Consider the following 25,501-nt stretch of genomic DNA (forward strand, 5'->3'; position numbering starts at 1 on the left):
ACTCATCTGGATAACCAAATCCTATTGAGAAAAATTGTTGTATTTAGGACACACTCTCAGGGAGCAACTTTGTTTCTCAATCAAACCCCCTCCCATCTATCCATCCCATCCCTCCAGCCCCTCCCATCTAGCCCTCCCTCCCTCCATCCCATCCCTCCATCCCATCCCATCCCATCAGCCCATCCCATCCCTCCAGCCCATCCCATCCCTCCAGCCCATCCCATCCCTCCAGCCCCTCCCATCCCTCCAGCCCCTCCCATCCCTCCAGCCCATCCCATCCCTCCAGCCCCTCCCATCTCTCCAGCCCCTCCCATCTCTCCAGCCCCTTCCATCTCTCCAGCCCCTCCCATCTCTCCAGCCCCTCCCATCCATCTATCCCTCTTTCTCTCTGAAAGTGTTTATATCAGCTTATTCACACAATACCAGAGGTAAGTAGAATTTTAGTGAAATAGAATAACCACCTGTTTCTGTTTCTATTTGATCTGTGCTTGTCGTCTTCCTTCTAGTTCACACCTCCATTACTCCCTCACTGCTTTAGTGAGGGGAAGCTGAGAACATTGTTGCTCCTGGGGATCGGAGGAGGCAGATTTGGTTTGGTTACCCATTTCATCCATAACACTGTGCATAATTGCTAAGCTGGTACTGTATTGTGGTGAGGTGACGTGCTAGTTTGTGTCAAGGTGCGATCAGCTAAATGTAGTAAAACAAATGACTCCACTAGGATTAACATAGTGAGGACAGACTGGGCTCATACCATAAGGGTTCTACACATCTTCTCCCCGTGTTGGGTAGCTAGGTGTGTGGGTCGCTTTTCATTCAGCTTGTCATGGTTAACATTTCAATAGCGTGGGGGTAAGAAAGGTCTCTTGGGGGGGCAGAAGGCACCTCCTCGGCCCCCGCCGAATGGAGGGCCAGGACGCTTGCCCCCGCGGAACATGGGTGGCTCTCGGTTTAGGTGCGGGTGGACAGGGGGGCCGCGAGGGTGGAGTAGAGGTCTCTGGGGGGTGGAGTTGATGGGGGGGCGGGGGTTGGGGGAGGATAGGCGCAGGAGGGACGGCGAGGGACGGTGGGGATGGTTGGGGTTGGGGTGTCGGGGCTGGGCAGGCGGGCTAGCTGGAGGGTGCTGGAGCGGAGGAGCTTGGGGGCGAGGAAGCAGGGGGTCGCCTGAGGGAGAGGGAGGGGTGGAGGAGGAGGGGGGTGGAGGAGGGAGGTTGATGCCATCCTTGACACGGCCCAATAAGGGAGGCGGGGCACCGGGGGTGCCGGGGCGGTGGAGAGGGGGTGCGTGGCGGGGAGTGAAATGCTCTTTGACTGTGCCGGGACGAGGCATCTTAGGGGGCTCCCCTAACAGAGAGGACATGAGGGGAGTGGGACCACCTTTACCCCCCCTGGGTCCCCCTCCCATCCCCCCTCGGTCTCCTCCGTCTGGGCGGACCTGGGGAGGGAGGGGCAGTTGGCGGTCAATGGGGACTAGAACCCCGCCTACCATGACTGCCGAGGGGGGGAGGAAGTTGCGCGGGGGTGGAGGGAGCTGGGGCATGGGAGGGGGTGGAGGGCGTGGGATGGGTGGAGGAGGGGAGTTGAAGAAGGGAGGAGGGGGGTGATGGTGGAGGTGTGAGGGGAGGGGACCCTGGGGGTTCTCCCCATGGTAGGGGGGCATCTGAAACTGGGGTGGGGGGCCGTGCGGATGAGGGTGGGGAGGGTGATTAGAATGAGGATGAGGAGGAAGGTGGTGGTGTGAGGTCGGGGGAGGCATGGTGGGTGAAGTCATGTCGTCAGAGCCGCCCTGAGGGGAAGGTGAGGGGGGCTGGGTATCCAGGTACCCTTCCTCGTCGTACCACATTCCTCCGCCTGGCCTCCCCCCTTCTCCACCCCCGCGACGCAGCCCTTGTCCAATCACGCGGATACTTTCCACCGTCTGGATGCGCTCTCCGGTTGGCTGGCGGTTTGAGAAGCCCCCCAGTGATTGGAAAGGTGCTCCCTCTGTGCAAGGCGACACCAGCGTCTCAATACGGTGGTACTGCCCCCCCTCCCCGTCAGATGAGCCCCCACCATCCTCTCCTCTCCTCTTTCCCTTTTCATCCCTCGTTCCACTCATTCCTCCCTCCTCTGACCCGCTGCTGGTCTTGCGAGAACCTATGGACGCTCTCCTCTCTCCTTCAACTGATCTGTTGTTCCCGTGACTGTTCTGTCCATCCTTCTTCACCTTGCTGCTTCCCAGTGATGAAGAGCTAATCTTCCTCTTCGAATCTTCCTCCTTCAGCTTGGCGGCCTTCTTCCCCGCTCCGTAGCCTTGGAAACGAGAAGAGGAAGAGAGGAAGTCCACGTCGCTGCTGCTTCCTGTTGGGGTGATGACGGCGTCCCAAGGGTCACTGCGGTAGGCCGTGGGTGAAAGATCATGACCTATGGATGAGCCTAAGCTCTTGGGGTCACTGTTGAGGCCAAGGGGGTCGGAGGAGACACCCCCTGGTGTGTCCATGATTTCGTCCTGGGTGGGGGTGCCCCCGCTCTCATCCCTGACAGGGGTCCCGTCTACCCCGTCTCCCCCCAGCAGAGGGCTCCCATCCCCCAGGCCCAGACTGAACCCTGGGTTCCCCTGGAGGAAACGGTTGATCTTAGACTCTAGGCTGGGAGGAGAGACAGAGCGGCTAGGGAGGGAGGGAGGAGGAGGAGGAGGAGGAGGAGGGGAGGCCTCTCGGTTTTTCTCCCAATCCCTGGCTCCTCTGCTCCTCTCAGGTGTGTCTCGTTTGAGACTGTTGGTCAGGGGGGGTTTGGTGTTGCTAGGAGTGGTGGGTGTGGGGGGGCCCTTGGCTGCTGAGGAGTCTGGGGAGGCATGGGAGGAGGGGGCAGAGGAGGAGGAGCTACCAGACCTCAGCAGAGAGGACAGACCTGAGGAGAGAGAAGAGAAGATGGAGAGAAACAAAGATATGGGGAGAGAGAGAGAGAAAGGGGGTGGGTGGAGATAATTACACCAGCAGATACACAAGTTACTCAACATAAAAAGTGCCCCCCAAAACAATTCCAACAGAAGCCTTGCATTTCCCATCTCAAACTCTGTCTATAAATCTGCCTGTCTGGTTTACTATCTTATGTGTGTCTCACTCTGTGTTTGGGTCTTTGACAGGGCGTTGAGGATGCCTTCAGGGGTGACGTTCACTCTGGACAGGATGCTGGCCAGGGCTGGGCTAGGAGGGGTGGGGCCAACTGGGGTTTTGGAGGAAGATGATTGGCCAGAGGGGGTGGTGGGAGTTCCAGGGGAGGGGCGAGACACAGGGCTGGCTGCTGAGAGAGACAGAGACACACAGAGAGAAAACAATCTTATGCAAACATGTTATAACATTTCTGTACCAGTGTGTCACAGAATCCATATATTAACTCTGCTTATCTTGCCAAGTACAGACACACACCTGTGTTCTTCATGGCTGATGTGATACTGCTCAGTATGGAGCTGATCTTGCCCAGGTCTACATTGGCCAGGTTCATTCCCAGAGGAGCGGTCGGACCGCTAGGACCACTCACACCCGCGCTTGTAGGGGTGCTGGGGGTCACTGGCGTGGGGGTAGACGAGGCTGCCTTTTTGAGAGGGGATTCGGTGGAGGTTCGAATGAGTGTGACAGGGGCGGGTTTCGCTGCGGTCTTGGAGCTGGTCACCTTGGAAACGGTGGCTGATGACAACTGCTTCTCTGCTGATTGATACAAGGGGTTAGCGTGTTTATTTTGACAAGGGGTTAGCGTGTTTATTTTGACAAGGGGTTAGCGTGTTTATTTTGACAAGGGGTTAGCGTGTTTATTTTGACAAGGTTTAGTCTCATTGAGAATTCCCTACTGCCATCTCACCTGTGTTGGCTGTCTCCATGTCCTCCTCAGACAGATCCATGTCTTCCACATCTCTGTTGTCCCCCTCTCTCACAACCCCCATGTCCCTCTCGTCCATGGCACTCCCATCCAGGTCCGGGTCAAAGCCCAGCCTACCCCCTTGGTCTCCTCCCAGCCCCAGAAAGGGGGAGTCAGAGCCGGTGGGTGAGGGAGCGTCCTCAGAGGGGGAGGGGATGGGAGAGTCCTCGGGACCGGGAAGGGAGGACTTGAGGGCATCCAGTTTACGTTTGAGGTTGACCACGCGGTTGGCAAAGGTTTTGTAGGCCTTGAAAATTAGAACCATAGAATTAGATGTATAAGATTTTGATTAGATGATTTATTTGATAGATGATGATCAGATTGATTGCCTGAATGATTGGTTGATACTCACGCTGGCCACGATCTTAACTTCCTTGTATTGCATCTCATAGAAGACGTCTGCGTTTCCTAGAGCCTCCAGCAGAGGGGGCCCTACAGGCATCTGGTTCTCCAGGAAACTGACAAACTCCTGCAGCTTCTGACTGCCCTCTTCAAAGTCCTTGGCAAACTTGTTCCCTCCGGCCTTGTCTGGGGTAGAGATGGACGGAGGACAAGAGTAAAATAAGTCATTTAAACAAGAGTACACAGAAGCCAGTCGCACCAATATGTCGGAGATAACACCGCAAAGCGACAAGGAGTCGCTAGAGCGCGATGGGACAAGGATATCCCAGCCGGCCAAACCCTCCCCTAACCCAGACGACGCTGGGCCAATTGTGCACCGCCTCATGGGTCTCCCGGTCGCAGCCGGGCTACGACACGACCGGGATCGAACCCGGATCTGTAGTGATGCCTCTATCACTGATCAGTCTTAGACCGCCGCACCACTCAGGAGGGATACTCTGTACAATGTGCTTAATATTAGGAAAGTTGAGAAATAAATATAGGAGGCCTAGACTATAGAAAGATGGGATTCTCCACTTTTTATTAGAGGCCATCAAAACTCTGTTTTATCACGCAATTGAATAGCATAGCCTATAGAAATGTTGTGCAACATGGGCTTATAGAAACATGTACTTTATTCTATGCATCAACCAGCTATGAGCTGACTCTCACTACACAACAGGTGATCCTATTCCCCTCAAACGCTTAACGCCAGGGCTCTCATGAAGTGTTCCATTTGATTTTCCATTGCATTGAGTGATTTGAGGGTCAATAGAGCGCTGAGTACCAGGCCATTAGCACGTTTGGTAGGCTACTACTGACTATAGGGGACATCAGAGCGCAGTTTTGGAGACGCCTAGTTACTGTGATTCAACGGTCACGTGGAATTTGACTGCAGTCATGACAACTCTTGACTGCCGGTGTGGCGGTAATACGGTCACCTTAACAGCCCTAGGCAGGAACCCTGGCCTTAACCCTGTTTTGACCACTGACCTTTCAGTCTCTTGAGGGCCTCCGTGCTGCAGACGTCCACTCTGAGAGCTGTCAGCTGGGTCTCCCTCAGCTCCTCCTCCTCCACCACCCGTTTGAAGCCTGCCAGCTGCTCGATGAACGACTGGGGCTGGAGAGAGAGGGGGAAGGAAAGAAGGAGGGCGTGGGGAAGGAGGAAAATAGTATTATTGTGTGCAACTCCATCAAGGGCCAATCATCAGTTGAAACAATAAAGCATCATCCGCGCCACTGTTTGGGTAAAAAGCTGAGGGATAGGGCTGAAGAAAAGTAACCACTCAAATTCATAGACAGAGCTATGGATACAAGGACTGGCCATCCATGATATCAACATTATTGTTTTAACCATGTTTGGAGGCTTTATAGTGTTTGTTTACATTTGTTTACAAATATTGGAGTAAAACAAGCTTATATTTGGGGTTCTGATGGGGTGTGACAGTTGAACTAAGCTCATGAGGAATTTATAAAAGTTATATTCTTCAAGAATCAATGGGTACAAATCATTAATTTATCAAAACCACAAATGGATGTAGCAACTGCAGATTACCCCTTTAAAAAGGGTCAAAGCAATTTAGCAGAGGACAGAAAAAAATACACTTACTATGAAATCAGCCACAATCTTGGACTTCAGGGCAGCTTTGGGGTTGACTGGGGCTACAGGACAAAACCACAACACAACACACTGACCTGTTGACTCATACAGACCCAGAGGTTACAGAAATAGAGAGAGACGGAAAAAGGAACAGATGGTGAGGAGAGAAAGAAATAGGAGCATAGGAGACTGACCTGGCGGAGGAGGCATCTCTTTAGCCTTCTCTTTCTCCCTCTCTCTCTCCTTCTTGGCCAGGTTGGCTTTGAGCTGAGTGATGAGTTCCTCAGGATAGACGTTTCTCTCCTCCCAGATAGTGAAGATTCGCTCCACTGACTTACGCACCTTCGGGTCTCTGGCAAGACAACAGGTCAAAGGGCAAGAGGTTAGAAGGGCACAGATTCAGTCAGCAAGAGATTGGTGGTCAATGTCATCATACAAGGGCTCATCCTAACTTCCACCTAAATCAGATGTTTACTTAGTCTCCCCATTGACAATTAAAGCATGCCTCAAATGGAAGTTAGGATGTGCCTCACAATATTCATATAATCCAGAGCAGCTCACTCACTTGACCATTAGTGCAGCGTTGGGGAGCACCTCAGCGAAGGCTGAGCGGTAGACGATGGCGTTCTTTCTCTTGCAGTTCTGTATTACATCATTGGCTAGATAGAACAGATTCAGGCGGTGGTTGGTGTCCGCTGATGGAGAGAAGGAGGAGAGGAAGACAGGGAAGAAGAAGAATAGGTGGAGGAAGAAGAGAGTTAGTGGGTCCTCAGAAGCCTGATGTTTACCACATCAAAAACCTTGACCAGCCTGAGCGTAGACCACCCTAGTCCCATGGATGACCAGCCTAAACCTAGACCGCCCAGTGGATGACCAGCCTAAACCTAGACCGCCCAGTGGATGACCAGCCTAAACCTAGACCGCCCAGTGGATGACCAGCCTAAACCTAGACCGCCCAGTGGATGACCAGCCTAAACCTAGACCGCCCAGTGGATGACCAGCCTAAACCTAGACCGCCCAGTGGATGACCAGCCTAAACCTAGACCGCCCAGTGGATGACCAGCCTAAACCTAGACCGCCCAGTGGATGACCAGCCTAAACGTAGACCGCCCTGTGGATGACCAGCCTAAACCTAGACTGCCCTGTGGATGACCAGCCTAAACCTAGACTGCCCTGTGGATGACCAGCCTAAACCTAGACTGCCCTGTGGATGACCAGCCTAAACCTAGACTGCCCTGTGGATGACCAGCCTAAACCTAGACTGCCCTGTGGATGACCAGCCTAAACCTAGACTGCCCTGTGGATGACCAGCCTAAACGTAGACTGCCCTGTGGATGACCAGCCTAAACCTAGACTGCCCTGTGGAAGTCCTATTAGCTCATGCATGCATTTGCTAATCAATTCTGGAAATATAGCAAAACCAACCAGTGTTGATGGGAAACTTCACTGAAATGATAAACAATGCCGTGCTTTTACGAAGTGACAGTCAGAAAAGTGAATATCAGCTTGTCATGACATTATCTAATGCATAATTAACGCACAGACAAAACATCATTACTGCAGCGAACACTTTTTTCAACTGACAACTTCTCCAACTGAAGCCCTGTGTTACAGGCAAGGCTAAGACATGGAAAACAAATAGGCTTGTCATGCAGGTAAATGGAGTCCAACATAAATGAAGCCTGGTTGTTGGGGGAAAACACAGCTTGAACAGCAATATAAAGGCTCTAACGTCTCCCTCCCTGAATATATGAAGATCCAGTTGAACATGTTCAAAGATGCAGCATGCAACACGGTAGTCACAATGTCAATAATAATGTTCAGCACCGCCACCGATTCATTCATGACACATTGTTTTCAGCAGACAGCGTTGTCACACTGACACAAGACAACGTTCATGACATTCATGTAATTAAAAAAATGTAAATGACTCAAAGCTGGAGAACGCCATACATTCAAAAGCCTGCACACCCAGAGTTAAGGTATTTCAAAGTGACAGCTGATGGAGTAGGGAAAACAGACAAATCAAACACAGATCAGGTTCTGATGCAGACAAGACTAGAAACGATATGTACGAGTCCCACAATATCAATTAGGGTCATTGAAGCCAGTTGATAAACTGAAAGTGATATTAGCCTACGCCCTACAGCCTCAGCATCTTGTGCAGGACAGCTGTGATGACTAGTGTAAACCAACTAAGTAGGGTATATCTTAGTAAATGGTAACAAAATAAACAGATGCATTACCACTTTAACATAAAATAACAATACAGAAGCCTTTCATACATCTCAGTTGAGTCTAAGTGGGGAAAGGTTGTCAAGTCAAAAGGAGAGAGAAACGTCCCCCCTGACTCCCCATGGGAAGATGCATTCAGGGAGGACGAGTTGGAAAGTATTCAACCAGGGGAAGAAGAGACGAAGACTGAGCACAGAACAGTAAACAACCAGCTCTGCTGTCTACAGTACGCAAACCAAACAGCATGGGCTCCCGAGGGGCGCAGCAGTCTAAGGCACTGCATCTCAGTGCAAGAGGCGTCACTACAGTCCCTGGTTCGAATCCAGGCTGTATCACATCCGGCCGTGATTGGGAGTCCCAGTTTGGCCGGGGTAGGCAGTCATTGTCAATAAGAACATGTTAACTGACTTGCCTAGCACTGTGGATTAAATCGAGCCCCAAGATATCCAATGAATGTAACAATGAGTTCTAATTCATAAGTTCATTACATGAAACGGCTCTTCTTCGAAAAGATCCTGGAGTCAAAAAATAGAACTTGCTGAAGTCTAGGCCTAACTAAGTCTAGGCCTAACTAAGTCTAGGCCTAACTAAGTCTAGGCCTAACTAAGTCTAGGCCTAACTAAGTCTGAGTGGTGGGGGAGGGGAAACAGTTCAAAATATCAAATAAACAATCTCTTTCAATGACAACAGGGTCCCAGCTTCCTTCCCTGGACTAAGCTATATTGTAAAGATCCTTCCAAATCTTCAGTTGAGAATATTGCAGAATGATTATGGACTAGGACATGTGATTGGGTGTAAATGTGGGGCCTTGGATGGAACACCTGTTGCACACACAGGAGTGTGACTGAGCATCACTGTTCTACTACAGCCGACACCGTAGTCTAGGTGGACACAGACCAACGAACATAGACACACTCAGGGCCACGTCTGGGGGTTTAAAATGTCAACCTCCAAAGCCATAGTGATGGGGGGGATATTTATAGTTACATATCAGGATATTCTTTTTGATTATATTTCTTACCGTTTTGACAATGTGGCAATATTATTTTGGGCTAGTTGGCTGCACCTGCACCAAAACTCCAGTATTTTTCCATAGCTCGTTCTGAATTATTTTAAATAGGAAACCAATTGTTTTCAGCACTTATTTCCATGACTGATCAAAACGTTCTCCTGGTCCTCTAGTGCCTCTGCAGCGGACATATGGTGAGCAATATCTTTGGAACTTCAAATCGCAATAAAATCGCTGTATCAAAATCACAACACGAAAAGTATCGGCGCCAAAGTATTGCGATAATATGGTATTGTGAGGTGATTTGGCAATTTCCAACACTCGCAGTCTGCTTGGCCAGGCAGACTGCGATGCCACGTGAACCATCAGATAGCAATCATGGGCAACTGATGCATGTCAACTGGCATTACAACAGCATTAGGCTTAGCGTACCTCTAAGAGAGACAGCCCATTTGCAGAAATTGGTTCCTCCTGACCCAACACAGAACTCCCTGACCTAGTACAAGCCAGCCAGGACCAGATATTTTGGGTACCTAATTAGCACGCTTTAAGCCTTCCAAACCAAACCGCGATGAACTCAAGTTGTAGTGGTAAAATATGTACCACTACCTGCACCAGCTCAGGTACAGTAGGATTCATTTTGCAAGTGGAAAAAAGGTATGTGTTCAGAAACAGAACATCACACAGGCCCCTACTGCTGTAAACAATAAACACTTATATGTTTTCTCAATCTCATAGCAGAAACACGTGACCGAGATTAACCAACTGTTATTTCCAGTTGGTCATGCAACACATAATATTTCCTCTGGAATATTTGTTTGCATTGGGGGGAGACCCAATAACATAGTTAAAATGATTAACTATTATTTTAACATTTTTGACCATGCATATAGCGTATGCATGGTCCATATTATCAGGTATGCTATTAGCATTAAGCATTATCACCTGTAGCCCAACGGATGCAGCATAGTGGCTATAAATAAATAGGCTGAAGCATAGGGTTGCTTATCTGCATTTACCCTATTGGGCTAATCATTAGCTAGATCCCAAATGTAATCTTTTAACTAGTTCGCATCCTATTAGTGAAATGTATTTCTCAAAAAACGTGCATATATAGTGAATATAAAGTAGCCCTGCCTACCGGTTAGGGTAACTTGGGGTATTCCGCTACCCGGGGTAACGCAAACCCCCTGCCTCTACTTCTCACCGAAACCACTTCATGCCCCCCCCCCCCCACTTTCCCTGGTTGCCACTGCTCTTCCTCAACTAAAAATGGCATCTGTTTCAGCACTATTTTTTTTGTCACCCCCCAAAAACAAGCGAGGTAGGGTGGTGTTTCACCCCAAGGTACCTTACAATGGACTGTGTTACATTTAGCCCCACTCTCCCCTGTACACTCACAGCAAATTACTGTGATAATGTGCTTAACCATGATGCTGCTAAAAACCTCTGTGGTGCAGTTCGCACATATTCAGGAGTTAAGAAATAAATAAAGTAGGAATGGAAAGCTGACAACACCCTCTTTTTAACAAAGGCCATTAAAACTGCTTTTCCCTGCGATTGCAAGAATTGTTGTGCATCCATTTGTCAGAATGCAGGTTTCCCTCCCTATAGCACTCATAACATGAATTAATCTCAAGAGTGAAATAGATAGAAATAGATTCTACTATGCGGTTATCTGATGTGTCTAGTCATTACATTTTGTTTGCAGGGGAAAAATAAATGTTGACTGGACTGTTCTAGCATTAAAGTGTGCCTCAACAGAAATATTTATGTTTCATATTTTTGGGTCGTGGCGGCAATGATCTTGCCGCGGCGCAGCGCCACAGTTAAATGAGTGCAGTGGAAACACTGCATTGCAACACAACCCTAGGAACGGAACCGTTAACACGGCCATCCAACATTCCGTGAAAATTAAAACATTTGAATTGAAAGTTTCACCTGGACAACGAAGCCTACAACTCACCAACTTTATCTTTGGTTGACTGAGTTCAAAAGATAGTTTGAATGTTTGAGGACATCATACATAAAGCACAGCACCATAGACGACAGATATACATGTGGTTGAGCCAATGACAGGGACAGAGAGAGATGGGAACACATGCAACCATGCAAATGTTTAGTCTACTGCAGTGCAATTCATTTTTAATTAACAAAAACTGCTCAGGGAAATGAAAGCATTGAAAACCAGTTAAACCTTTATAGCTGGAGGCAAGGAAAGTGGACAACATCCGTTTCCATAAACAACAAAACACTGGCATATCTATTTCCATGACATATCACACCACGCAATTCATAAAATAACCCCTCAAAAACACAATGAATGACAGTCAAAGTTTAGGTCTAGGCCTACTCTAGCTAGCTAAGAATTTAACCCCAGTGTTTGACAAATATAGATAGCTATGCCAAACACTGGAGTTAAGATCTTAGCTAGGCCTACCCAGGGGCATTGTGAGGGCACTAGCCACTCCTGAAATATGATTGGCCACCCTTAGTGTCCCGCCATTCTCATTGGGTCAGAGCGCTGTCAATCTGGCTCAGATTGGAGTTAGGACTGTGGGTTTGTTCTGGCGGAAAGGCTGTTTGATTGGCTGGCTGGCTTTTTTGGGACGACAGAGAGCCCAGCATGACTTCTCTCAGTTGAGTTGATGAAAGCAGTGCAGAGATGGAAAATTGCTAGGTAACTGCTGTTTGACTTGACAGCAAACCAAACTAGTTTCCCCAGTGTATAGAAAGTGTAGCTCTAGAATATGGCATGTGTTTGTTCTAGAATGTTATGCATGTCCCTTATTGACTGAGGTGAATGAAGCTACAGCAGCCAAAGTGATAATGGCTGGAGTTATTTTTGCCATTCCCCAAATAGCATTTTAGAGCTTTTAAATTGTATAGAATAACCTAACCAGGTAAAACACCAGACCTTATGACAGTGATTAATCAGTTGTAAAAAGGTTTTTCAGTTTTTCTAATCAGGTCAGAAAACTCCTGGCCCTGGGGAGGATGAAAACCCTGTCAGACTGCAGCAACCTTGTACTTGTTCATATGAATTACGTTTTAAAAACACAGACGGAGACCACTATGATTGGACAGTAGAACTCCGGGCTGAGGTTGCTTTATACAGGTTTGTATCATGTAGACCTATGCAACTATAGATGGTAATAAAAAACAAACTTATGTAATCACTATTGTGTTGACTACTTATTTCCAGTTAATCACTTTGGATTGAAAAAGTCTAGGTAGCCTAGCCAGCCCAAGTATGAATACAAATCCAACTTGATCACATGTTCTCCTAATGCAAACAAATGGGCCATAAATACATAACGTTACAGCTTAGTTTACCCTGGCCAGGGGGATAGGGCGCATTGTAGGCTGTGTGTTGTTAGTAGCCTACAGATTATCAGACTGAGAAATCGTCTCGTTTTCTTCACATACAGCATACCAGATCGCTAATGTTTAGGTGTAGGATGCTGCAACATCCATTTTAAGAGTTTTTGCTTGTGTCTGTCGGGGCTGATGTGCTATCACATTTACTAAATAAATAGACCTATGCATGAAAGTGCTGAGCGCTTTGCGCCTTGTGCCCGGCCTGTCATCTCCCTAATCTGATTGGTCAAGACACATACAGAATGCAGTGATCCGAAGTGCAGGACAGCAACTGTGTGTGAGTTGACGAATCATGAGGAAAATATGCCCCCCCCCCCCCCCCCCAAAAAAAAAAAGAACACGTACTTTGTTCCTCTCTTGAATGCTTTTGTCGATACTAACCTAGCTAGCCACCCGTTTGCCGGCGGGTCTGACACAGTTATGCAATACGTCGTATTTTAAGCCAATTTAACGCGTTTTGTTATACAATTTGCTAATTTCCCATGGCCACACGACTGGTGTTGCCCCCCTCTTTGCCACCCAGTTAAAACAACCATACAATCGACCCTGGGCCTAACCCAGATTTCTTCCTAAAGGCCGGTTTTTCAGCCCACTTACTTACCCAGCAACATGTATCACCTGTGCTCTGTCAACACTACCCCCATTTTAACTCTAGTTCAAACACATTTGATAGTTTGGCTAGATAGCTAGCTAATTACCTGGCTCCTCTATCCTCTGCAGTTCTGCAAAAACATAGCGCGTGCACAAAACAGGCGCAATGTCGAACCATATGTGCAGACAGGTCAGGTTCGAGCAAACTAAATTGATCACACGTCGCTAGCTAACGTTAATATACATAACGATATGTTGAACTGCAGCTATTGGTAGGCATTAACTACTTTACTATAACTAGTTAGTTACATTAACTTGCAAGGCAGCTAACTATAAGGACACATCTTATTTTAGCTATGCATGAATTTTATGGCGTCAACATTTTTCGTTAACACATGAGCAACATAATTGATTAGCTAAAGTGTGTATAGTAGCAGGGAAGTTAGCTAACGAATGACAAGCTAACGTTAGCTACTCACATTTCTTGAGCCACTTCATCCAGTACCGAACGATAAGGCTGTGATACTTTTTATTTTCAATGCACCAGGTCGACAGTCCCTGTATAGACTCCATAGTGTTGGATACTCCTTGGAATCTGCGGTCCAGGGTGGCCTCCAAAGCGCCGCGGCCACCATGGCCGCTAACAGCTCCAGAACCCGCCGCCATTTTTCCAGTCCTCTCTGGTACTGCAGACACGGACATCGCAATGAGTCATGAAGGTAGCAAAAGTGTGACAGACAGGCGAGAGGAGACACGCCTACAGATCTAGGGTCAGATTCTGAAAACTGACCTAATAACAGTTGGAAGGGCAGGAAACTCCAACAGTCTGACCAATATTTACAACCCGAAAGGGGCCTGCCTGTATGTTTAAAGTTGGTTGCATCCAATCGCAAGCATTATAAAATGTCACCTCTCACTGTGTTACAAATCCAATGCAGCAGCTGAAAATAATTTTAAAAAGTGCACAAATGTATAAAGCTTTCATTTTTCCATTACAAAGTGTATTGTCCTGCATGTGTTTATTGGCAACATATACAGGATCAAACATTCAGGGAAGACACTTTATCCAAAACAAACATCTAAAGAAAATAAAACCATTTTGGGTCAGTCAATACTTGACTAAATGTGGTCATTCCACAATTGTAGCAATTTTCTTTAAAAATACAATAAAAGGCCAAAAACATAACACAAACCATTGTCAAATGTACGATCTCATACGTATCAAAGTCTTTAGTTACTTCTACATTGATAGGTTGGTTTTTGTTTATTAGAAACAGGGCTTTTGCTTGGGAATAGTACATTGCGGCAATATTTCAGAACTGTATTTGGACCCCAGCTGGGCTTACTCAGGAACTGTAGTCAGGTAGAGAAGCCAATAGCAAGCTATAGAACACTCACACAGTGGAGAGATGTCAGACATAGTATTAAACACTGACACACAGCCTGAATGACACCCTAACTGCTAGAAAGATGGTCTCACAGTTATCAACTCTTCCACAAAATGTGATTGCAGAACAGTGTACACCTCGCTCAATAATATCTATTCACACACCATATATCCCTCCTAATCTACGACCTCGCCCTCATCCATTCACTAAACAGCACTTCCTTTCATTCACTCACTCCCAATCAGTCTCCCTCCCTGTCTCAAGTCAAGTCACCACACAATAACAGGCAGGCAGTCAGCCATACAAGGCTGGGTTGGGGGTTGTGAATGTATCTGTAAGAGGGGTAGAATCACCCCTGACCTTTGCATGTCTCTGGTGCACGAGGTAACAATGCGCTTCACCACTGATCCAGGATCAGATAACTCCCAACCCTAACCATTATGAGGATGAACAACTATCGGACCCTGGGTCAGTGGTAAGGGATCCTCCTCAGCTCTAGTGATGCTCTCCCTTCAGTCATCAGTGCTCTCCAGCACACTCTGGCTCAGAGCCAGGTCCCAGTAGTGTTCTGTCCCATGCTTCTTAAAGTGTTCTCTAGCCATGTTCTCTGTAGGACACTGCTTAAACTTCATCTCCCCGTAGTTACGCTCCTTAGCCGTGCCCTGGGAGGAGGAGGAGAGGGGACAGATGGAGGCAGGAGAGAAAACAGCAGGGGAAGAAAGAGAAAGACAAGATTAGATCAGTCTATACTGTGTTACCAATCAATCCATTTTAAAGAAGCCAGTTGTCCAAGATGAACATGATTATTATATGAAGCATGCATTACACTCCTGGAGCGTTAGTGAAATAAGATGTCATGGTTAACCACTCACCTCCCAGACCAGGCTGCATCTGTTGTTCTTCTTGGTCTCATCGTCTGCATCTGGATCTGACAGACAAGAAAGGAAAAGGATTCAGAACCAAAACAACTACAGTGAAATATTATGTAATATAAACAATAATAAAAGGCGTGGATCATCAATTAGATTCAGCTATGGGCCCATGTTTTCTTAAGCAGATGGTCAGGGGGGCAGAACATAATTACAAATCATTTGCAAATTGACCTCAAGAAGCCCATTCAGATATAACATTTGACTACAACAATCATTTTCAAACCATGCTTACATTTGTATACGATCACAGTGGCAAGAAAAAGTATGTGAACCCTTTGGAATTACCTGGATTTCTGCACAAATTGATCAAATTTAATCTGATCTTCATCTAAATCACAACCATAGACAAAACAGTGTACTTAAACTAATAACAAATTGTATTTTTCTTGTCTATATTGAATACATAATTTAAACATTCACAGTGTAGGTTGGAAAAAGTATGTGAACTCCTAGGCTAATGACTTCTCCAAAAGCTAATTGGAGTCAGGTGTCAGCTAACCTGGATTCCAATCAATGAGATGAGAGATGTTGGTTAGAGCTGCCCTGCCCTATAAAAAAAACTCACAAAATTTGAGTTGGCTATTCACAAGAAGCATTGCCCGATGTTAACCATGCCTCGAACAATGAAGAATTGTTGACTTGCATAAAGCTGGAAAGGTTCACAAAAGTATCTTTAAAAGCCTTGATGTTCATCAGACCACAGTAAGACAAATTGTCTATAAATGTAGAAAGTTCAGCACTGTTGCTACTCTCACTAAGAGTAGCCGTCCTGCAAAGATGACTGCAAGAGCACAGTGCAGAATGCTCAATGAGGTTAAGAAGAATCCTAGAGTGTCAGCTAAAGCCTTAAAGAAATCTCTGTAACATGCTAACATCTCTGTTGACGAGTCTACGATACGTAAAATACAAAACAAGAATGATGTTCATGGGAGGACACCACGGAAGAAGCCACTGCTGTCCAAAAAAAACATTGCTGCACGTCTGAAGTTCGCAAAAGAGCATCTGGATGTTTCACAGCGCTACTGGCAAAATATTCTGTGGAGAGATGAAACTACAGTTGATTTGTTTGGAAGGAAGGAACACACAACACTATGTGTGGAGAAAAAAAGGCACAGCACACCAACATCAAAACCTCATCCCAACTGTAAAGTATGGTGGAGGGAGCATCATGGTTTGGGGCTGCTTTGCTGGCTGCTTCAGGGCCTGGACAGCTTGCTATCACCGAGGGAAAAATGAATTCCCAAGTTTATAAAGACATTTTGAAGGAGAATGTTAGGCTATCTGTCCTCCAATTGAAGCTCAACAGAATTTGGGTGATGCAACAGGACAATGATCCAAAACACAGAAGTAAATCAACAACAGAATGGCTTCAACAGAAGAAAATACGCCTTCTGGAGCCCAGTCAATGTTCTGACCTCAACCCAATTGAGATGCTGTGGCATGACCTCAAGAGAGCAGTTCACACCAGACATCCAAAGAATATTGCCGAACTGAAACAGTTTTGTAAAGAGGGAGGGTCCAAAATTCCTCCTGACCGTTGTGCAGGTCTGAGCCGCAACTACAGAAAACATTTGGTTGAGGTTATTGCTTCCAAACTTGGGTCAACCAGTTATTAAATCCAAAGGTTCACATATTTTTCCCACCCTGCACTGTGAATGTTTACACGGTGTGTTCAATAAAGACATGAAAACTTATAATTGTTTGTGTGTTATTAGTTTAAGCAGACTGTGTCTATTGTTATGACCTAGATGAAGATCAGATTAAGTTTTATGACCAATTTATGCAGAAATCCAGGTATTTCCAAAGGGTTCACATACTTTGCCACTGTATACATCTCGTATGTTAGAAATACGTGAACAGATTTCCAAAAATTACAATCACTTGGCATTGATTTGTTGCTGTTTTTAGTATTTTATGAGCCAGTCAGTTGTGTTGTGACAAGGTTGATGGTGGTATACAGAAGATAGCCCTATTTGGTAAAAGACCAAGTCCATGTCATGAAAATAACAGCTCAAATAAGCAAAGAGAAAACGACAGTACATCATTACTTTAAGACATGAAGGTCAGTCAATACAGAAATTAAGAACATTGAAAGTTTCTTCAAGTGCAGTCGCAAAAACCATCAAGCGCTGTGATGAAACTGGCTCTCATGAGGACCGCCACAGGAAAGGAAGACCCAGAGTTACCTCTGCTGCAGAGGATAAGTTTATTAGAGTTACCAGTCTCAGAAATTGCAGCCCAAATAAATGCTTCACAGAGTTCAAGTAACAGACACATCTCAACATCAACTGTTCAGAGGAGACTGTGTGAATCAGGCATTCATGGTCACATTGCTGCAAAGAAACCACTACAAACCCATAACAAGAAGAGACTTGCTTGGGTCATGAAAGATGAGCAATGGATTTTTTTTTTTTACCTTTATTTAACTAGGCAAGTTAGTTAAGAACAAATTCTTATTTTCAATGACGGCCTAGGAACAGTGGGTTAACTGCCTGTTCAGGGGCAGAACGACAGATTTGTACCTTGTCAGCGCGGGGATTTGAACTTGCAAGCTTTCGGTTACTAGTCCAACTCTCTAACCACTAGGCTATGGACATTAAACCATGTCGTTTTGGTCTGGAGTCCAAATTTGAGTTTTTTGGTTCCAACCGCCGTGTCTTCGAGACGCAGAGTAGGTGAACGGATGATCTCCGCATGCGTGGTTCCCACCTTGATGCATGGAGGTCGTGGTGTGATGGTGCTTTGCTGGTGACACTGTCAGTGATTTATTTAGAATTCAAGGCACAGCATGGCTACCACCTAATTCTACAGCCATACGTCATCCCATCTGGTTTGGGCTTAGTGGGACTATCATTTGTTTTTCAACAGGACAATGACCCAAAACACACCTCCAGGCTATGTAAGGGTAATTTGACCAAGGAGAGTGATGAGTGCTGCATCAAAGGGGTGTGTCACTTGAGTGGGTTGAGTCACTGATGTGATCTTCCTGTCTGGGTTGGCGCCCCCCCCTTGAGTTGTGCCGTGGTGGAGATCTTTGTGGGCTATACTCGGCCTTGTCTCAGGATGGTAAGTTGGTGGTTGAAGATATCCCTCTTGTGGTGTGGGGGCTGTGCTTTGGCAAAGTGGGTGGGGTTATATCCTTCCTGTTTGGCCCTGTCCGGGGGTGTCCTCGGATGGGGCCACAGTGTCTCCTGACCCCTCCTGTCTCAGCCTCCAGTAGTTTATGTGTCGGGGGGCTAGGGTCAGTCTGTTATATCTGGAGTACCTCTCCTGTCTTATCCGGTGTCCTGTGTGAAATTAAGTATGCTCTCTCTAATTCTCTTTCGGAGGACCTGAGCCCTAGGACCATGCCTCAGGACTAGCTGGCATGAGGACTCCTTGCTGTCCCCAGTCCACCTGGCCGTGCTGCTGCTCCAGTTTCAACTGTTCAGCACCTGAAGTGCTGACTTGTTGCACCCTCGACAACTACTGTGATTATTATTATTCGACCATGCTGGTCATTAATGAACACTTGAACATCTTGGCCATGTTCTGTTATAATCTCCACCCGGCACAGCCAGAAGAGGACTGGCCACCCCTCATTGCCAGGTTTCTTCCTAGGGAGTTTTTCCTAGCCACCGTGCTTCTACACTTGCATTGCTTGCTGTTTGGGGTTTTAGGCTGGGTTTCTGTACAGCACTTTGATGTATCAGCTGTTATAAGAAGGGCTATATAAATACATTTGATTTGATCAAATGACCTGGCCTCCAATCACGCGACCTCAACCCAATTGAGATGGTTTGGGATGAGTTGGACAGCAGAGTGAAGGAAAAGCAGGCAACAAGTGCTCAGTGGAAACTCCTTCAAGACTTTTAGAAAAGCATACCTCATGAAGTTGGTTGAGAGAATGCCAAGAGTGCCCAAAGCTGTCATTAAGACAAAGGGTGGCTACTTTGAAGAATCTAAGACTTCAAATATATTTTGATTTGTTTAACACTTTTTTGGTTACTACATTATTCCATATGTGTTATTTCATAGTCGTGATGTCTTCACTATTATTCTACAATGTAGAAAATAATACAAATAAAAGACAAACCCTTGAATGAGGAGGTGCCCAACATATTGACTGGTACTGTATATATAAATTACATTCTCACCATCTCTCTTGGAGTTGTGTTCTTCCCATTTGATTCTGCTCAACATGAGCCTCTTGAACTTCTTCTGGGCTTTGGGACCTGAGAAAACAGTACATGCATGCTCAGTCATGTAGTTAACTCTGGGGTAAAGAAGAACCCATTTACAGCAACAAGTCATAAGAAATGTTATGAGATTATCATGAGTAATTCATGGTAATTAAAGGCAACTTGAATGGTTCAGACTCAGTGCAAGTAGACCCCATTTAAAGAGACTAATATGGTCCCTCTCCTCTCACCCCCTCCCCTCTCTCACCTCCCTCCACCACCACCATGTTGACGTCTCGGTGTAGCACCACGGTGCCAGTCAGGTACAGCTGGTTGGCGTTAGCTTCCACCTTAAACTTCTTAGCCGGGTTGTGGAGGTTACGGATCCTAAGGGAAAGCGAGGGGGTGAGCGAGCAAGTACAAATGAGTAGGAAAGGCACACGGACACATTAAGCCATAAATAGTTACATGTGCACAGAGACTTACCTAAACACTATAACATGCACACAAAACCTTACGCTATCCAGAGACAAACCCTAGCTCACCTATAGACTGAGATGTGAACTCCAAGACTCAGGTCCTCTTTCAGCTTCTTCACCTTCTTCTCTTTTCTCTGCTCGGTTGTGAGCTTCCGGGCTGCATTTGCCTCCTCATGGGCCCTGAGGACAAACACACAGACAGCTGGTTATGTAGTGAGAGATGTCATATGGTGGGAGAGGACAGAAATGGTGAGTCAGGAAGTGGGTGAAATTGGAGCAGTCATAGATGGGAGGCAGAAAAGAGGGGGGAGAGAGAGCGAGGAGAAATGGGTTAATAGATGAGGGAGGGGTAAGAGAAAAGAGGGGAATGTGTAGTGGTTTGACTTACTTCTGTCTCTTGGCCATCTGTGCTCTGACGTGGGCCTCTACCTTAGTGGGATCCTGTACTGCCTCTGTACCCAGCACTCTCATCAGGTTAGAGATGCGCACTGACGAGACAAACACACTCAAGGTCAGAGATGCACTGAAACGGGGAGGAGAGGAACACAGGCCTCAAATAGGACTACCACTCAGTAAAACTTCAAATTGAAAAGAAAAGCAGCATTACTTCAACAGCCCTGGTCTCTATCCTACCTTTAGGTTCTGGGGGGGGCATGAGCCCCAGTCGGACCTTCTCCTGAAGCTCTTTCTGTCCCTCCCTGCGAGTCTGTCTCCTCAGCTTCTTCTGTTCCTTCTTAGTCAGGTACACTCCCAGAGTCACTCCTGGCTTGTCTGTGTCCACTGGAGAGAGGAGACCAACACTTAGAGCTGCCTTCTCAAACTGAACAGTAATCTATTCCTCTCGGTCAGGTTGTCAACAAGGCGGCATGGCGCATCGTTCAGAAACAGACATCTCTTTTCCATAAAATATGTTTGAATTTTCAAACTAGTTTATCTGGAAAGGCAGATAAAGGGTTTCTATCAAAAACCAATCCCTTTGTCATGTGAAAACAGAATCCTAGTCATTACTACACACGCTTAATTAGGTCACTTTTGTTTTGAGCCGACTTCGCCGTGGGCTTGAACAGGTCCCCTGGGTCACACCTGGGCGGCAGCCCCGTTCCAAATAGAACACAGTCAACTTTCAGCCCATGCAAAACACACCTACACAGGCAGCCGGGTGAGATGAATCTAACCCACTGACTAATATCCAGGAGCCCTTATTGGGAGCTTGACATAAAAGTAACATCAAAGAAGGGATGTGTGTGGTTACCTGGGGGGCTGATCTGAGCAGGGTGCTCCACCAGGTTTGTGACTCCAAACAACTCCATCGCCACAAAATTGGTCTCTGTGGATCTGAGAGAGAAGAGATGTGATCAGCACAACAAGAAATCTGGAAAACGGTGGAGGACTTATGACAATTCTTCAAAAGGTATACAACTTGGATATAGATGTTAGGATGACTATATTGAGCTAGTAAAGTGGGGATTAAATGTGTAAAGCCTCACAGGTCAATGTTGGAGGGGAGGATGTACGAGTCCCACCACTCAATGATGGGTACCTGCCCGTCCCCCAGCATCTTCTTGGGGGCAAAGAGGGCCAGCTTGGTGGAGGCCTGGATCCCAGTTTTCTTGGCTGCCTGGGCGATCTCTGTCTGCAGCTTCTCCAACTGGGCCTGGACAGGAGACAGAGGTGGGTTTGGTTGTTTAATTTCCATTTTGAAGTTAATGTTACACTCTACAAATAGTTGTTCCTCTCTGTGTATTGATCAATTGTTGTGAAACGCTTTCAAAATAATAAAAGGCTATGGTGAGAGGTGAAAGGTGACGGGTCAGGGATCAGATTTGGTACCTTAGTTCTGATCCTCTGGGCGATCTTCTCAAAGCGTCCCTGCTCATGGAACTTGAAGCCCTTCTTGGCTCGCTGGGCGGGTGCTATGTTAACACGCCCGTCAAAGTAGATAGTGGACTCCAGGTCCTCGCCAGGCTTCTCCTTCAACTGCTGTCGGAACTGCTCCCTCTTCACCGCACGGATATTAGCTGTGGATGGAGAGGAGATGAATGAACACAGTCAGATATTAGCTGTGGATGGAGAGGAGATGAATCAACACAGTCAGAGATTAGCTGTGGATGGAGAGGAGATGAATCAACACAGTCAGAGATTAGCTGTGGATGGAGAGATGAATGAACACAGTCAGATATTAGCTGTGGATGGAGAGGAGATAAGGAGATGAATCAACACAGTCAGAGATTAGCTATGGATGGAGAGGAAATGAATGAACACAGTCAGATATTAGCTGTGGATGGAGAGGAGATTAATGAATAGTCAGACAGGTGACTGAAGATCGGGGAATAGAGCATGCTGATTGTGACAGTAGAGGAGAGTGTTGTACCTTTGAGGGTGGGCATGCGGTGTGTTAGCTCCACCTCGTTGCCGCTGGCATCCACGGTCCGACCCATATCATCAAGAATCAGAGGGGCCGGCTTGTTTGACTCACGGGCCTCCGCCACCTTCCTACACCCAACACACACACAAAATCAGATGACATATGTGTTAAGCATCCCTGTAGTATGACATGTATTTGTGGAAGTGTCTAAAGTTGGGTCTGTGGTGTATGCTATACTCACGGTGGTGCTATCCCCATGGCGTGTAGGTTGGCCAGCGCCACCAGGTTATGAGGTCCTCCAGTGTTCCCAATGGCTCCCAGTATACCAGGCTTCATGGCTAACTGCGACTGGATGCGGGCCTGCAGCTCTGCAGCCTTCCTAGCCTTCTCGATGGCATCGTTCATGAAAGTAGCTGCCTGGGAGGGAGCGATGGACTGGGCCGAGCCCGAGGAGGGGGCAGAGGGAGCGGGGAGAAGATGAGAGGCGAAGGGGGGGTCTGGCTGGGGAGTGGGCAGGGGCAGCCTCTGGAGGGGGACAGGAGATTGTGATGAGACAGTAACAACACAAGTACACAATATCTGTCAGACATCTGCACTTTTCATTTATAAGGAGGGGAAAAGACAGCCAATCCTTCAAGAGAGGGAGAGAGTGGAGGAAGATTAGTCTCACCTGCTGGGAAGACACTGGGACGAAGCTCAGCTGTTTCTTCCTCTCCTCTATCTGTCTGGTGGCAGCCTCCATCATCTGTTTGATCTGAGGAAAGAGAAAGAGGGAATGAACACATTGATTCATTTCACAAGGATCGTGACACGTCTGTATGTGAAGCAGGATCTTGGTACATGTGTGTTTCATATGGGAAACAGTGTGTATGTGAGTCTCTGTGTGTGTGTGTGGCTACCTGTATCTTAGTGAGCATGACAGGGCTCTCAGTAGGGGGTGCAGGTACGACCTCTGGTTCCTCCACCTCCTCGAAGCGGGGGACACGTTTCCTCTTCACCGGCACACCATCTCCTGCCTCGGGGACATCCCGCCTCGCACCCACCTCCACCTCATCACCAAACACATCCTGGGGGAACATCAGTAGGTGGCAATGGCCTGAGGCTTAGCCAGAGGCACAGCCAAGCAATCTAACCAATGCAATGAGTAATTTAAACAACCTCCTGGGGAATATCCACTCACTGTTTCCTGCTCCCAGGGGAGATATTTATGACACTAACATAATAAAGATTAATCCTTGAGACAATAACTTTCTGTAGATAAACAAGTTACTGAGTTGAAATCTCTGATAATGGTAGAAACTCACCTAGCCTATCATTTACACCGATTCAAACCCTTCTGATATCTGTGCCATCTCCATGGTCTAAACATGTAGGTAGCTACTGGCTACAGGTTAATGTGTTCCATCTCCATGGTCTAAACACGTAGGTAGCTACATGTGGTGTGTGGTCTACCTTCAGGTCTCTCTTGCGGTTCCTCTCCCCAGCACCCTTGTTCCCACGGGAATTGCGGCTCTCCTCCAGGGCCTCAAATAGTCTCTCCACGAACCCACCGGCAGACTCATCCAGGAATGGACGCAGCTGGTCTAATGGGTCAAAGGTTAGGAGTCAAGGGTCAAATACAACATTTAAAGACTGCTGAACAGTTATCTATTTGAGTCAGACCCACAAAAACAAACAGACGTTCTGGAAAAATAGGCTAACAAAACAGATAGACAGCGTACAACACAGCTTTTCTGCCATAATTTCAGTGTAACATGTCACACCAACTGCCCTCATAATCCCCCTCTCGCACACCTGTGGTCTTCCTCTTGTCCAGGCCCTTGCCTACACAGTGCAGGGCCGCAGTAACGACAGTAGGCTCAGAGAACCCCAGCACCTTCTTCACGGTCCGTTCCACCCAGGGCCGTAGCTCCTCCACCTCCCGTTTAGGAAGAGACATCGTCTAAAACACAATGGTAGTCGGTAAACAAACAAACAGAAACATACAAACTTCTTAGCTAGCCAAGTAGCTAACGTTAACCTTAGTGGCATGGATAGGTGATCAGCAAAGTTGACAAACAGACCAGTGTCACCTGTATCTGCCCAGCGAACGTTAAGTTAGCTACTAAAAGTTATGATTAGTTTGCTTGCCAAGTTAACAAACATTTGCTGTTTTTGTTTCCCTTGCCTATTCACATTTCACCTGTCAACACAGATTTTTGCCAGTGTTGGCTAACTAGTTAGGGCTCAACTACTAGCTAACTTGCTAGCTGTCTCAACTACTAGCTAGCATTGAACTCTTGTAGCTAGCTAGCAAGCTACAACTGTCTGATTCCCCCGTGCGGTGAGATCAACTTACCAACCAGACGATTTCGTCCTTACCAGGTAAATATATCCTCTTATATCAATTATATTCTAAAACATTAATATTAAAAGATTGAAATACATAATAAATCCAAGCCGCTGTGAACAAACTTTCTGTTAGCGCGGCGTTCACACGACGTTCTGAATTCAGAACCCGGAAGCGGAAACACGTGAGGTATCTTCTTCTACTGTTAGTACTTGTTCGTTGTTGACGCCTATCGTAAATCAATCATAAAATCAATGCGTGATAAATAGTTTTTATTTATTTAACTAGGCAAATCAGTTAAGAACACATTCTAATTGACAATGACGGCCTACCAAAATGCCTCCTGCGGGGACGGGGGCTGGGATTAAAAATGTACAATAAATTATAGGACAAAACACATCACGACAAGAGAGACACCACAACACTAAACAAAGAGAGACCTAAAACAACAACATATAATGGCAGCAACACCACTAGCGGTGGGTTAGTGCCCCTGTGACAACAATTTTGGACCTCCTAAATGTGGATTATGAAATAATTTTTACATTACACATTTTTGCTATCGTTATTTGTTTAAATCCGTTATTAGAAAGTGGCAACGCGGAACACTAATTTAACCCACACATTTTCTAGAGGGACGGCTTTAGGCGGAACACAACAGTATCTTTTTATTTATTTTTTTATTATTAATTTCAAATCAATACATAAATCACATGAGGGAACACAAGCATACATAGATTACAAACAATAGACAATC

At 46.6% G+C, this 25,501-nt stretch overlaps 2 protein-coding genes across 6 annotated transcripts; both read right to left on the minus strand.

Annotated features, from left to right (window-relative positions):
* Positions 1-488: 488 nt before the first annotated feature.
* On the minus strand, positions 489-13,976 carry rprd2b (regulation of nuclear pre-mRNA domain containing 2b). Of its 5 annotated transcripts, XR_005040494.2 has the most exons (11): positions 13,571-13,845; positions 6,441-6,570; positions 6,070-6,227; positions 5,885-5,937; positions 5,269-5,395; positions 4,247-4,422; positions 3,838-4,141; positions 3,408-3,686; positions 3,103-3,282; positions 755-2,889; positions 489-566 (listed from the first exon to the last, which is right to left on the minus strand). XR_005040494.2 is itself a non-coding variant. In XM_021589164.3 (10 exons), the coding sequence occupies exons 1-10, from the start codon at positions 13,791-13,793 to the stop codon at positions 839-841; spliced, it is 3,678 nt and encodes a 1,225-aa protein (XP_021444839.3). In that variant the 5' UTR covers positions 13,794-13,976; the 3' UTR covers positions 489-838. The 5 variants fall into 5 exon arrangements, 4 of the variants coding, with proteins under 4 accessions (XP_021444839.3, XP_021444832.3, XP_021444823.3 ...); XM_021589164.3 differs by having other exon boundaries at positions 489-2,889; positions 3,103-3,279; positions 13,571-13,976; XM_021589157.3 differs by having other exon boundaries at positions 489-2,889; positions 3,408-3,683; positions 13,571-13,943.
* Positions 13,977-14,093: 117 nt separating this feature from the next.
* On the minus strand, positions 14,094-25,170 carry LOC110508575 (U4/U6 small nuclear ribonucleoprotein Prp3). The gene is made up of 17 exons (XM_021589177.3): positions 24,754-25,170; positions 24,210-24,357; positions 23,868-23,998; positions 23,315-23,482; positions 23,086-23,169; positions 22,657-22,940; positions 22,422-22,543; positions 21,881-22,068; positions 21,538-21,704; positions 21,303-21,385; positions 20,684-20,830; positions 20,439-20,538; positions 20,117-20,230; positions 19,840-19,958; positions 19,548-19,625; positions 15,352-15,407; positions 14,094-15,141 (listed from the first exon to the last, which is right to left on the minus strand). The coding sequence occupies exons 2-17, from the start codon at positions 24,352-24,354 to the stop codon at positions 14,992-14,994; spliced, it is 2,136 nt and encodes a 711-aa protein (XP_021444852.1). The 5' UTR covers positions 24,355-24,357; positions 24,754-25,170; the 3' UTR covers positions 14,094-14,991.
* Positions 25,171-25,501: the final 331 nt, after the last annotated feature.

Source organism: Oncorhynchus mykiss, chromosome 3 (genome assembly GCF_057628025.1).
Source record: "Oncorhynchus mykiss isolate SJ-2025 chromosome 3, ASM5762802v1, whole genome shotgun sequence".
NCBI lineage: Eukaryota > Metazoa > Chordata > Actinopteri > Salmoniformes > Salmonidae > Oncorhynchus > Oncorhynchus mykiss.

Coding starts and splice junctions, on each gene's coding strand:
- rprd2b (XM_021589148.3), bottom strand. CDS start 13,793: ATGTCCGTGTCTGCAGTACCAGAGAGGACTGGAAAAATGGCGGCGGGT. Junction 6,571..13,570: donor GATGAAGTGGCTCAAGAAAT/GTGAGTAGCTAA, acceptor TCTCTCCATCAG/CGGACACCAACCACCGCCTG. Junction 2,890..3,102: donor GTCAAAGACCCAAACACAGA/GTGAGACACACA, acceptor CTCTCTCCTCAG/GTCTGTCCTCTCTGCTGAGG.
- LOC110508575 (XM_021589177.3), bottom strand. CDS start 24,354: ATGTCTCTTCCTAAACGGGAGGTGGAGGAGCTACGGCCCTGGGTGGAA. Junction 22,069..22,421: donor CCGCATGCCCACCCTCAAAG/GTACAACACTCT, acceptor CTCCATCCACAG/CTAATATCCGTGCGGTGAAG. Junction 20,831..21,302: donor TGCTCAGATCAGCCCCCCAG/GTAACCACACAC, acceptor TCCTCTCTCCAG/TGGACACAGACAAGCCAGGA.